This window comes from Poromitra crassiceps (assembly GCF_964638095.1).
Source record: "Poromitra crassiceps genome assembly, chromosome: 2".
Taxonomy (NCBI): Eukaryota; Metazoa; Chordata; class Actinopteri; order Beryciformes; family Melamphaidae; genus Poromitra; species Poromitra crassiceps.
In genome coordinates this window covers 89,170,815-89,184,865 of record NC_139624.1, presented here as the reverse complement: position 1 = coordinate 89,184,865, position 14,051 = coordinate 89,170,815, and the positions used below count along the sequence as shown (strand labels likewise).

The window sequence follows — 14,051 nt, the reverse complement described above, 5'->3', positions numbered from 1 at the left end:
AAGTGACTGGTAAGACAAAGGAACATCTAACCTGACTGGTAAGACAAAGGAACATCTAAAGTGACTGGTAAGACAAAGGAACATCTAACCTGACTGGTAAGACAAAGGAACATCTAACCTGACTGGTAAGACAAAGGAACATCTAAAGTGACTGGTAAGACAAAGGAACATCTAAAGTGACTGGTAAGACAAAGGAACATCTAAAGTGACTGGTAAGACAAAGGAACATCTAAAGTGACTGGTAAGACAAAGGAACATCTAACCTGACTGGTAAGACAAAGGAACATCTAAAGTGACTGGTAAGACAAAGGAACATCTAAAGTGACTGGTAAGACAAAGGAACATCTAAAGTGACTGGTAAGACAAAGGAACATCTAAAGTGACTGGTAAGACAAAGGAACATCTAACCTGACTGGTAAGACAAAGGAACATCTAAAGTGACTGGTAAGACAAAGGAACATCTAACCTGACTGGTAAGACAAAGGAACATCTAACCTGACTGGTAAGACAAAGGAACATCTAAAGTGACTGGTAAGACAAAGGAACATCTAAAGTGACTGGTAAGACAAAGGAACATCTAACCTGACTGGTAAGACAAAGGAACATCTAAAGTGACTGGTAAGACAAAGGAACATCTAAAGTGACTGGTAAGACAAAGGAACATCTAACCTGACTGGTAAGACAAAGGAACATCTAAACTGACTGGTAAGACAAAGGAACAAAACGAGGGGGGGGGAAACGAAAAGGAAAAAATGCTTGAAAGCTGTCCAGCTTCAATGTGGCAAGATTACTTATGAATGCATCCCATAGATTTTTAGAAGACATCGCTGCATATCTATATATATTCAGGTTCTTGATATTATATTATTTTATTTCTTTCCGTTGCAGAGTTGAATAGTTTGGAGATTTTTAGATATTAAACTTAGTATTAATGTCAAAACTGGTATTGTGACAACAGTATGGTCTCAGCTCTTTAATCCTTTAGATTCACTTTTAACTACAACAACTTGTGTGATGATGTCAATTAATTTAAATTACTAGACAGTACCTGAGTGTGTAAATTATACATGTGCAACACGGACACATGCTGACTCAACACTCACCACACAACACAGCTCACCACACTTGTGTCGGCCACAGGACACATGCTGACTCAACACCCACCACACAACACAGCTCACCACACTTGTGTCGGCCACAGGACACATGCTGACTCAACACCCACCACACAACACAGCTCACCACACTTGTGTCGGCCACAAGACACATGCTGACTCAACACTCACCACACAACACAGCTCGCCACACTTGTGTCAGCCACAGGACACATGCTGACTCAACACCCACCACACAACACAGCTCACCACACTTGTGTCAGCCACAGGACACATGCTGACTCAACACTCACCACACAACACAGCTCGCCACACTTGTGTCGGCCACAGGCGCGTTTCTTGTTGCACCGCCTCTCACAAGTGAAGAGAAGCTGATCTAGAATTGAAAAGAGTTGGGACAGAAATACCAGCGGAGGAGCCAGGTAGGTGAGTGACATCATGCATGCATATCATTTCATATTTGTTGAATCTCAACTGAATGTAGTTCAATCTCACCTTCATTATGGATTGTTGCACATGGGACCTCCTGAGAAAATAAGGAAGATGTCTTTAACTTCTTTGGTGTAACAAATAAAGCAGAAAAGTGACTGAGGCACTTGTAAATGAAACGTGTGTTCTACTGGCATTTGTCCCCACCTTGGTCTTGAAGCCACATCTACATCTGATAGTGGAGGTAAGGGAGCAGGGCCCACAACTGCCTTCATGGCACAGCTTCTCACACATATGAATGATGTCTGAAATAACAAGTCAACATTTGTTAACTCCTGACAAACTGTAGGCACAATGCCGTAGCCCCAAGACAATGTATATCCTGTTTACTTTTACAATAGAGCACACAATACTTGAAGACATTAGCAAATGTTGAGGTCAGTACTCAGTTCATTTCAAAGTTTCTTTGTTTCACGATTAGCAACAGCCTGAGGTTAGATGGTTGAGGAAATGACAATGAGACACTACTATGGAAGAAGTGGGTCAGCTTTTACATACAAGTCTCAATGTTTAAATGTTCATTAGGGATGTTCATCAATAATCGAAAATCAATATTTGATCGTTAAGGAATTGATTCGATCATGTGGAATTTTTATCGATTTTATATATATTTTTTTTATCAAATCAAATAGGCCTAAATGTGCTGAAACTACAGTATAAGATTGAATTTCACTATGTGGTCGCAACCACGTGAGGGCGCAATGGGACTATGAGACAGAGAAAACTAAACAGAACACCTCTGGGTGGGGCTATGGGCGTGGTCTCACTGGGCTTGCTGCGGTGAGAACAGCAACAGCACATTATTGTCAGCACTCAGCCAGACGAGGAAATTAAGCGAGCGAAGCAAAGTTTTGTGTGGGACCATTTTGAGTTAAAAGACGACATTGTTCATTGCAAGAACTGTGATGCCGTTTATAAGTACAACACGGCTACGATGCCAATGATTCACCACTTGAACAGCGCACATCTGAGCCTGGTTAACGAGGAAGGAGCCTCGTCCTCTCAGCCTACCATCACTTCGGTGTTAGCGGCGAGGAGATGTGATGGCCGGCATACAGAAAAGATCACCCAGGCCGTCTGCAACCTCATTGAGACGGATATGCTGCTGCCCATACATATCAACACCTGATCAATGTGACTGAGCCAGCGTATACTATGTGCTTCCCTCATGGAGCACCATTACCAGGCGGATTGAAAAGCGCTTCATAGCGCTTGCACATAGGCATTTTGTAAAATAAATAAAAAAAAAAAAAAAAAAAAAAAAAATATATATAAAAAAAAATATTAATATTATCGATAATCGATAATTGATCGTTAATTTTCCCGAATTTCGATTATGGAAATTTATTCGAAATGCCCATCCCTAATGCTCATACAAAACTAGTCATATGAAAAGCTGCCATCCAGGGGCCAGTTGCACCAAGTGGTCTTACGACTGGTCTTAAGCTAAGTTAACAGCTAACAGCTATGCCGGTTGCACCAAGAGGGCTTAAGCCTTCTTTTCACTACGCCCAGGCGTAACTCTCAGGAGGAGGCGTAATGAAGTGCCTGCCTGTAACAGAGCTGCTGTAATTGAGTCCTTACCGTCCTCATCGTCGTAAAGTCGCCTTTGAAGCATGAAGTTAGATTATAACGAACTACCGTAAATTCCGGACTATAAGGCGCACCGGTCTATAAGGCGCACCTTCAAAGGTGACTATTTTTTTCTTCTATAAGCCGCACCGGTCTATAAGCCGCGGGTGTTTTGATGTTTAATTACCATATGTAAGGCTTCGTGCACAGAGGGGATTGTCGGGAAAGAGATGGCTGTTTGGGGAAGCTCCCATTTATTAACATTTCAACAAAACAAAAGTCAGGTCACTAATCCCCAGACAAAATCACACATTGTGGTATTTTTTGTTTTTTTTACAGTGCACACAGTGTCCGCGGTGTGGTGAAAAGAGGGCAAGAGAGGAAATTAAAACAGAAGTGGATTTATAGTTAGAAAGAGTGCTAAAGAAGAGAGAATTCCGTTTTTTATTTTTTTATTTTAGTTACTCACAGTACTATTGACCAGTCCAACTCAAAAGATATTCGGCAGTTTCACTTTGAGCTCTTGTTCCGCCGCTGTCCAGCAATGGTTATGACGAGTCTCGCTGGGTACAGTACGCCAAAGCGATATCCATTGACTCGATGATGCTGTTGTATGTTGCGCGTTTCTGTTGCACCAACGCGGAGAGGTCCTGCCGGACGAAAAAGCGCGTACCCTCCCAGGTGAGGGGCTTCTTCCCCGCAGCCTGGAGGATGAGTTGACGGTCGGGCCAGCGGAGTAGGCAGATGAAGATGGCCCTCGGTGGCAGGCCGGGGTCTGGACGTGGCCGAGGCGCCCGGTGTGCCCTGTCCACCTCTGGTGGTTTCTCGCCTTCCTTCAGGTCCAGGATGTAACACAGGATTTTGCCACGAAAGCGTCCATGTCACCAATCTCAGCTCCCTCTTTTACATTGATCAGGCGAATGTTATTTCTTTTACTCCTGCTGATTAAGTCATCAACCTGCGTGTGCAGCGTTTCGATGTTTTTGCATTTTATCCACTTTCGGACTCACTGTGTTGTTTTTGTCCTCCAGTGCGCTGATGCGCTTTTTTTAGAAACTCTGTTCACGGTTGCATTATTTTCTTTAGTGAGTGAGTGGATGGACTTCTGCACGTTTTCAAACTTGTTTTCAAGCTGCTCAAACCTCTGAGCGATGTCGGACTTAATCGATAGTGTTTCACGGAGTAAAAGTTTAGCCCAAGCCGTGAATCTCCAGCCTCCAGCAGGTGAGTCATTTCCTCATTCATGGCGGTGATTGCTTCTTTCTTTCTTTCGTCTTTTTCTTTCTGCTTACCTGTGTTGTGTTATGTTATGTTATGTTATGTTGTTAAAAGAGGGCAAGAGAGGAAATTAAAACAGAAGTGGATTTATAGTTAGAAAGAGTGCTAAAAAAGAGAGATTTTTTTTTTTTTTGGGAAAAAATCCATAGATAAGACGCACCGTTATTTAAGCCGCAGGGGCCAAAAAAGGCCAAAAAACGGGAAAAAAGCCGCGGCTTATAGTCCGGAATTTACGGTAGTTGTGTGGCTTAGCCTTCCCAAATGTTGAGGGTCGTTTTTTAGAATTTAATACATAGAATTGGGAACGTTACATTCAATTTCATTCAGACTGCCTGCCACTAATCGCCGCCGCCATTTTCCCCTGGGGCTTCTACAGGAGGAGGGGGGTGGGAGGAGGGAGGGTGTAGTGACGCACATACAGTAGTGGGTGACGGCGCGAGGCACATTTTTGGCCCAATCAGGGGGCACATTCCCCGGCAATTCACATGGACGCGCATTGCTACGACCAGCGTAGTTAAGACCAGACATAAACCCTGTTGGTGCAACAGGCGTAAATCCACTCTAAAGACTGGTCTTAACTAAGACCGACGTAGGAGTTATGACCAGGCATAGTTAAGACCACTTGGTGCGACTGGCCCCAGAAGTCATGCCAAACAGCAGTCAGTGAAACTAAATCCATCAGTTTATCTTCAAACACTGACATTTAGATTATAATTTCATGCACTTTTACACACTGCTGGTCTTGCTCACCGTTGGAGCCACAGGCCAGAGGCTTGCTGCAGGTCTTCCCACAGGAGGGGATGGGGTCGGAGCAGCTTTGGCGTTCTTTGTAGCCCAGCTCCAGCAGCTTGGCCAGCGGCGTCTGCCCACAGGGGCAGAACTTCACCAGGCTGGGGGAGAGCGGGCACGGCTGGCACCGTCCGCGGTGGCACACATGCTGGCAGCGGTGGGCTTCACAGTCCAGCATCCTGAACGCACAACAGCCAACAAAACACAGGCTCAGTCTATGATGGGAAGTGTATAAGTGAAATAAGAGCTTTCTGTGGGACGAAAAGGCATCATTATCCAATGGGCTGTTCTCTACTTACTTCCCACATAGTTTCTGACAGGAGAAATGTCCAGAACCATCAAAGCCTTCTTTATCCATGCCACACAGAACTTCACGGGAGGTAACGCCACAGTAACAAACTACATGAACAATAACAGAAAATAAAACATTTAAATTAATGAACGTTTGAAATGTTATTCTTTTGTAAGACAAAAGAAAACAACAAAATAGAACAAAAATCTATCTATCTATATAAAATTGAGGATGTGGGCAATATTTATGTTTGTTTGTATGTTTCAATTCTGTGTCCGGCCACAGCTACGCCGTTTCAAGTGCGATCTGGCTGAAACCTTCAGGGTGTGTAAAGGGCACAAGTGCGGGTGACCTGACAGAGCCGGATTTTTTAAATTAGGCTAATTAGCTAATGATGTGATGTCATCAGTGATGATGGCAAAAGTGATGTCATAAGGGCACACAAACGCACGCACACACGCACGCGCACACACACGCACACACACACACACACACACACACACACACACACACACAAACACACACACACAAACACACACAAACACACACACACACACACACAAGGAGGTATTGTGACAAGACTGGTCAGTGATGTCACACACACACAAGGAGGCATTGTGACAAGACTGATCAGTGATGTCATAGTGACATCAGTGATGATGCCGCCGGATCTTTGATGTGATGTCATCAGTGACGATGTTATCAGTGATGACGCCATCAGTGATGTCATCAGTGATGAGTCATCAGTGATGACTGAGTCAGCAAACTGTCTGTTTCAGCCTTTGTTCCACTGATGATGTCATAGACATTGTACAGTCTTATCAGTGGTATCACTCAAGGCAACAGCCTGTGTTTCAAGGCTATGACATCACTAATGATGTCACTGATGATGTCACAATGAAATTGATGTCATCGTGACCTATTTATAGAAGAATCATCAACTCGAACTCCTGAGAAATAACTCCTGCTGAGAAAAAAGCAAACTTCATGGGCCAGGGGAGCTATCTGAGGGGGCGGCTTTAGCTCAGGAGGTAGAGCGGGTCGGCCAATGACGCAAGGGTTGTCGGTTCGATCCCCGCTCCCTCCCAGCTGCCGTCGTTGTGTCCTTGGGCAAGACACCTAACCGTCCTTGCTCCCGATGGTGTGTAGGCACCCTGCGTGCCGCCATCGGTGTATGAATGGGTATATAAATGCAGGCCATTTACCATTTGCCATTTACCATCTGACCCCAAGGGCAGAACAGCTGCTGGGACAGCTGGGCGTCGAGCGCGCAAGATGCCTAGTAGTGATACAATAGCTCATTAGTAACAATATTTGGATAGTCCACACTCAACTAATTATCAGGTGACAATTAGAGCTGGGTATTGGTTCAAATTTCAAGAATCGATTCGATTCCGATTCACAAGGTTGCGAATCGATTAATTTTGATTCGATTCGATTCGATTCGATTCCGATTCGATCGATTTCAATATGTTTCAAAATGTTTTTTGATCTGTACCCTGAATTACATGTCCAGTTATGTAACACAGGGGTTCCCAACCAGCCAAGTAGATACACGGGGGAAAAAAGTTGCAGACCTGTTGTCAATTTTAATGGTTTTAGTTACACATATATTTACTCACCAGGTGGTGACAAAGGGTAAATAACAGCCTTTTCATCTGTCAATAAAGACACTTTCACAATTATGCACAGTGATTTGATTTCAGCCTATATCATTTCTAAAAGTAGATATTAATGATCAAACATTTCCATTCATGTAGCCTACAGTATTTATGTTTTTGTTTCAACTACAAAGATAAATAAACGTCAACTTGAAACTATGTTTCAACTACCACACACAGCATAATATTTTAGCCTGTTTATTAAAAATTTAAATTAAAAAATTTAAAATTAAATAAAAAAAATCGATCTCTGGACATAATATCGATAATCGAGGATTAAAATGAAAATCGATTAAAAATCGGAGAATCGATTTTTTGAACCCAGCCCTAGTGACAATAAGTAGATGTTCAACAATCTTGCCTATTTGGTGCATCTCCAAAGACTATCAAACCTGCCTAACCCCATTTTTAATCTAAACACAATCCTAACCTGACCCTATTTCTAACATTATCCCCAACCTTCCAACATTATCCAACACTATTATTATTATTATTATTATTATTAACATCCCCAAGCTTACGATTAGGAATATCGCTAAAGATGACTTAAAGAAAGTAAAAGTAAGTGAAAGTAGAGAGTGATAGGAAAGGTTGGGGGAGGGAGACCACTGATCCACCAGGATGACCACATCTCTGTAGACGTTTTAGTGACACATTAAAGTCTCTTGATAGTAAGTTATGAATAAAGACTAGAATATCCAAATGAAGTGTGAGCGTTTCCTCATTCAGAATATGACACGGCACGGTCAAAGCAGAGTGAGACTCACCCTGCTGAAGCTGAAGCTGGCAGGGCGGACACGCCCCGCTGTGGCACACCTGGGCACAGGTGTGTTGGTCACAGTTGAGTGCAGCACCGCACACCTTGTCACACTGAAGGACTGTGGCCGGGCCGCAGCGCATTGGCTGACTGCAAAGAAGAGGATCCATGAGTGTTAAGGTCACAGGTGTCAAGTCATAGAGAGATCTTGAGAAAACAAACCCTATAGTTGCAGCTGTATAGGGCTGGCTATTGTTTAAAACAAAGTATCATACCAGTACCAGGTCATATTGATACCAATAGAGTACTTCATTAAGAAAAACTTTGTTTTCCCTCTCTCTCTGGATACTGAAGAGCCAACTACATCACACACACTCACACACACCACACTCTGCATCACACACACTCTGCATCACACACACCGCACTCTGCATCACACACACTCTGCATCACACACACTCTGCATCACACACACCTCACTCTGCATCACACACACCTCACTCTGCATCACACACACTCTGCATCACACACACCTCACTCTGCATCACACACACCTCACTCTGCATCACACACACTCTGCATCACACACACCACACTCTGCATCACACACACTCTGCATCACACACACCTCACTCTGCATCACACACACTCTGCATCACACACACCTCACTCTGCATCACACACACCACACTCTGCATCACACACACACTCTGCATCACACACACCTCACTCTGCATCACACACACTCTGCATCACACACACCTCACTCTGCATCACACACACCTCACTCTGCATCACACACACTCTGCATCACACACACCTCACTCTGCATCACACACACCACACTCTGCATCACACACACTCTGCATCACACACACCTCACTCTGCATCACACACACTCTGCATCACACACACCTCACTCTGCATCACACACACCACACTCTGCATCACACACACCACACTCTGCATCACACACACTCTGCATCACACACACCGCACTCTGCATCACACACACTCTGCATCACACACACTCTGCATCACACACACCGCACTCTGCATCACACACACCTCACTCTGCATCACACACACTCTGCATCACACACACCTCACTCTGCATCACACACACTCTGCATCACACACACCGCACTCTGCATCACACACACTCTGCATCACACACACCGCACTCTGCATCACACACACCCCACTCTGCATCACACACACTCTGCATCACACACACTCTGCATCACACACACCACACTCTGCATCACACACACCTCACTCTGCATCACACACACCTCACTCTGCATCACACACACCTCACTCTGCATCACACACACCACTCTGCATCACACACACCTCACTCTGCATCACACACACCTCACTCTGCATCACACACTCTGCATCACACACACCACACTCTGCATCACACACCACACTCTGCATCACACACACCTCACTCTGCATCACAAACACCTCACTCTGCATCACACACACTCTGCATCACACACACCTCACTCTGCATCACACACACCTCACTTTGCATCACACACACTCTGCATCACACACACTCTGCATCACACACACTCTGCATCACACACACTCTGCATCACACACACTCTCCATCACACACACCTCACTCTGCATCACACACACCTCACTTTGCATCACACACACTCTGCATCACACACACTCTGCATCACACACACTCTCCATCACACACACCGCATTCGACTTCGCCACCACAGACTGTATGGGTTGCAGCTGCTGTGGTAGTGGGCCAATCACACATCACATTAAATTGGTGAACGTTTGCAGTGATTGGCTGCAAGCAAAACCATTCAAATAGTAATTTCTTTCTAGATCTGTTTACAAAAAGGATTGAATACAGGTATAGTAAACTGGAGAAGTTTCGTCTTTCGATACTACTCCGTACAGAGTTATTTCGCTTGATGCCTTAAAGGTATCGAGTACCAATACCCAGCCATACAGCCATATAGTGACCAAAGAAATACAGATAAATTACAGATATTTAGAGATTCACTAATGAATTCAGAGTACCTGGTCCTCCCACAGATGCAGGCTTTCGTTATAAAGGCAGGGCATTGAGGACACGGTCCAGGGTGACACAAGCTGAAGGGAGACACAGATGGGATGCGTTCAAGAAAACACTTCTCCTATAGAACCATTTTTATTGTTTTGATTACATTTAAACCCAAGACACAATTGTTGCATCCCAGTGAAATTCACTTTGAAGAATCCAGAGTTTGTGACAGCTCAAGATTGTGCACACACACAAAGTATTCATCATCATCATCAACTTTGAACACTTCTCCCCCCATGTTATGTACGTAAAATACCTAAAATAATGTAAGAAAGACACAATCAATTTTCCTTGTGACTTTTAGAGACTCACATGTTACATGGGTGGTGGCAATCCGCTCCACTCCTCTTCTTCCCACACATGTCACCACAGCTGTGGGGGATCTCACTGCGCTGCCACTCCGGATTCGTCACTTTCCCTGTCAATCAAACACAGAATACAATGTCAGATATTGATAATGAAAAAAGAGAAAAGCCTTCAGTGGGAATATGCAATAAAAAATAAGGTGCTCGTCGGTAAGATAATACCAAAATTATACCAAAAAGAAAGGCAACCCTTCTTCTAAATGTAGCTGTCTGGTAAAAACTTTGAATATGCCTTCATCTGGGAGGCATATTGCCAAAGTTGCCTTCAGTTGCGATTCAGTATGAATTAGCCATGCAAGAAAGGCTTTTTAATTTGTCAACTGAAGAAGAGTCGGCATGGTCCTTTCCTTCTTTTTTGTATAATATGGGATTACATTTTGATTTAATCTATTCTAACAAAGAGCTGAACACTTGTTAAAATAGGTCTTATATGTGAATAATATACCGGTAGTCACTCACCACAGAAGCAGCTATAAGAGTTTGGGTGTTTGAGTGCAACATTCTGGCAGGCTGGACAGCGCCAACCTTCGGTTGAATCTGAAGAATAGTGTTATTTCAGAACAATTGTGAATCTCCACATAAGCTTCACGTAAAACGAACAGCAGACATTTCAGCTGGCCTCAGTATTTACAAACTGCAATACAAGACAAAGGTCTGTTGATGCAGCAGGAAATACAATGCATGCTAGCTGTTGTGTTTTTGGTTTACGGGGCCACAGCTACCCTCTTTTGTGCAGTGAATGTGGCAGATTGTGTCTGTTTGAGGCTCGTACCGTCTGCCTGCGAGGCCGGGGATCTTGCCCACTTCTTGATGCAGTTCAGATGGAAGACGTGGAAGCAACTCTGGCAGCTCCACACTGGAGCCATGAGCCGGATAATGTCACAACACACCATGCACTCATACTTCTCCTCAGACAACTGCTCGATCAGACAGCCTGCAGAGGGAAGAGGTCGGAGGTTCTGGAGACAGCAGTGGCTAGCATCAATGCTCAAGTTTGTTTTTTACCCAATGTAAGGTGTAATGTAACTCTCCACTGTGATAGCAGATGTGTGCTGAGCCTTCTGGCGCAAACTGGCTGCCATGCATCACCCAGGTGGGTGCAACACATTGGTGGTGGATGAGTTGAGTTCCCTCCCCCTCCCTCCCCTGATATACTGTATGAAGCGCTTTGAGTAGGGATGCACGATATATCGGCAATCATATCGGTATCGGCCAGTATCGGCCGATTTTTTAACATATCGGTCATATCGGTATCGGTCAGATGTTGCAATGTTAATATCGGTTATCATTATCAGCCAAATTCTTCACATTGATATGAAATAATGCAGTAAATCTATGATTTATGGGCTTTTCCAAAGGCTTTGCAAATAAAGAAATGCATAACTTTTTCAAATTCAATGTTAACATGTGTTTTTCAGTATGTACAAAATGTGATGATCATAAAAATGTGGTTTTATACAGATCATATCGACATCGGTAAATATCGGTTATCGGCCATAACAGCAATGTTAATATCGGTTATCGGCATCGGCCAAAATTTTCATATCGGTGCATCCCTAGCTTTGAGTGTCTTGAAAGGCGTTATATAAATCCATTTAATTAATTAATTAATTAATTAATGTATGGATGAAGCATATAATAAACAATTCTCACTTTGCATTGTGGGTAGGCTATGTAAATGCAGACAGGGAGGGATACTAGTCAAATGTTGGTAAATTTCTATTGGTTTGTCACAAAGTCCCTTCCTATTCTAAAAACATAGCTGGCTGGTAAACTAGTTTAAGTGCTTAGTGAATTTGGGAAATGATCAGAAACTGTAGCTGCTAGAGTCTAGACAAAAAGAGTACTGTAGTTTTGGCCATAAAAACAGACAGACAGGTAACAGTCTTACCTGTCTGTGTCTCCTTGCTCTTTGGCACCTTGTCCCAGTTCCTCTGTCCAGGCTTGTGGTCTTGGTGGTGTGTTCTCCTCTGCCCTCTCTCCTGTAGTGGTGTCCATCGTGCCTGACCGCCTCTTCCAGCCTTCCATGTGGCTTCGTCCCTGGCAGGATCCTGAGATGATATGCCGGGGCCAGAGCCATCTTGGCCCCTGGCTCCCCTCTCTGACGGCGTTTCTTCTTGAGATTGTGGCTTTGGTGGCTTGATCGGTCCCTGGCGTCGCTTTGACTCAGTGTATTTCTTTTGAGGGTCATCATGGTGAGAGTTTGTGTCTGGACCTCTCCTGCTCTTCTGACTTCTTTCCCTGGTTTCTGAAATGAAGTTTTCTGCTTTGGTGTCAGTAGACCTGCCTTCTGCTGTAGCTTGGGTCCCTTTTATGTCCTTGTCATCTTGTTCTCTTCTCCTCGATTCCTGGCTGAACTTCCTGGGTTTTTTAGGTCGAGTGTCCTGGTCTTCACTGGTTTGTCCCAAATCACTGTTCATTTCCTCCCTTCGCCAGGTAGGCCCACGAATGTCAGAGCCCTCCGTAGTAGATGTTCCTGACTGGTAGAAACCTCTGTTGCTGCTACTGCGTGGGCCATGTTCACCTCCAGGTCTTTGCCACCATGGGTCTGAGCCTCCAAAACTCCCATTTAAACCTCTGCTCCCTCCTCCTCGTCTTCCCCCTCCTCCGCCTCTTCCTCGTCCTCTTCCACCATCCTCTTGCCGGTCGGGAGGATGGTAATGCATTGCATAAGTTGAACTGTCGTGGACAAAGGCAGGCTTAAACCCCTGATGAAAATGGCCATATTGCTGAGAAGGATCATAAGTGTTACTACTGAAGTTTCTGTCATCTTTCGGTTTGGCCCGACCCCTCCTGGATCTGTGTTGATTACGCATCTGATGTGATGTTCCATCTGGAGTGAGCTCAGGTGGGTCTGAAGGACAAGTGGGTACACAGTGACAGTGTTTAACACAGTGTTAAGTCACCTGAAGCTGTTCAAAAATCACGACCAAATACAACCACACCAGATGTTTGATAGTGAGAATGATATCTAACTAGCTAACGTTAGCTAACAGTAAGCTAATCGCGTCATCACGAGTTACATTGAACCACCAGCTGTAAAGCCACATGCTTGTTAGCACGTTACTAACGTTACTGTAGCTTGGCTGTCAAAGTTCACTGCCACATGTTGTCACATCACGTAACACCTTGATCACACTGATTCGCACGTTAGCTAACGACATACACTTTTTCGCTAACATTAGCAAGCTTCCCGTTACTTGTCAATTTAGAATGTAGCGTTAGTTGTTGTCAAGTTGCTAACGTATTATGGTCGCTATGGTTAGCTAAGGTTAGCTAACGCTAGCTAACAACAACTAACGTTGACGTTACCACATAAGACACAATCACATAACCAACAACATACGATTAATGTTGGCAAGCAAGACCATGCCTGAGGTAACGTTAATTTTGAGAGTAGGAACTTGTTTTGCCCCAGTTGCCCCTAGCCTAGATACTGTAAGATAAGATGGACAACGTTAGCAAGTTACCTGAGGAGCCCTCTGCCATCCAGTCACTGTGGTTGTTTCTCTTCCACGACACAAGTTTGAGGATAACACTGTTAACGCTGTTCTGCTGGGAAAGACAAGCGTAACTAATTATCTTGTGTCAAAATCGACTTTTAAACCACGTTCCACTTCTTAAAACTGACA

The 14,051-nt window shown here is 44.2% G+C and overlaps 1 protein-coding gene across 1 annotated transcript in view; it reads right to left on the bottom strand.

Annotated features, from left to right (window-relative positions):
• nfx1 (nuclear transcription factor, X-box binding 1) overlaps positions 1-14,051 on the bottom strand; it is a 36,653-nt gene extending 22,602 nt beyond the window's left edge. The window contains exons 1-12 of the mRNA XM_083658785.1: positions 13,890-14,051; positions 12,311-13,273; positions 11,192-11,353; positions 10,879-10,956; positions 10,367-10,472; positions 10,012-10,083; positions 7,964-8,103; positions 5,543-5,642; positions 5,205-5,422; positions 1,752-1,849; positions 1,611-1,641; positions 1,409-1,491 (exon numbers count right to left, since the gene is read on the bottom strand). Coding sequence (XP_083514911.1) covers positions 1,409-1,491; positions 1,611-1,641; positions 1,752-1,849; positions 5,205-5,422; positions 5,543-5,642; positions 7,964-8,103; positions 10,012-10,083; positions 10,367-10,472; positions 10,879-10,956; positions 11,192-11,353; positions 12,311-13,273; positions 13,890-13,908 — 2,070 coding nt within the window. The 5' untranslated portion in view covers positions 13,909-14,051. The remainder of the gene's footprint in view (positions 1-1,408; positions 1,492-1,610; positions 1,642-1,751; positions 1,850-5,204; positions 5,423-5,542; positions 5,643-7,963; positions 8,104-10,011; positions 10,084-10,366; positions 10,473-10,878; positions 10,957-11,191; positions 11,354-12,310; positions 13,274-13,889) is intronic.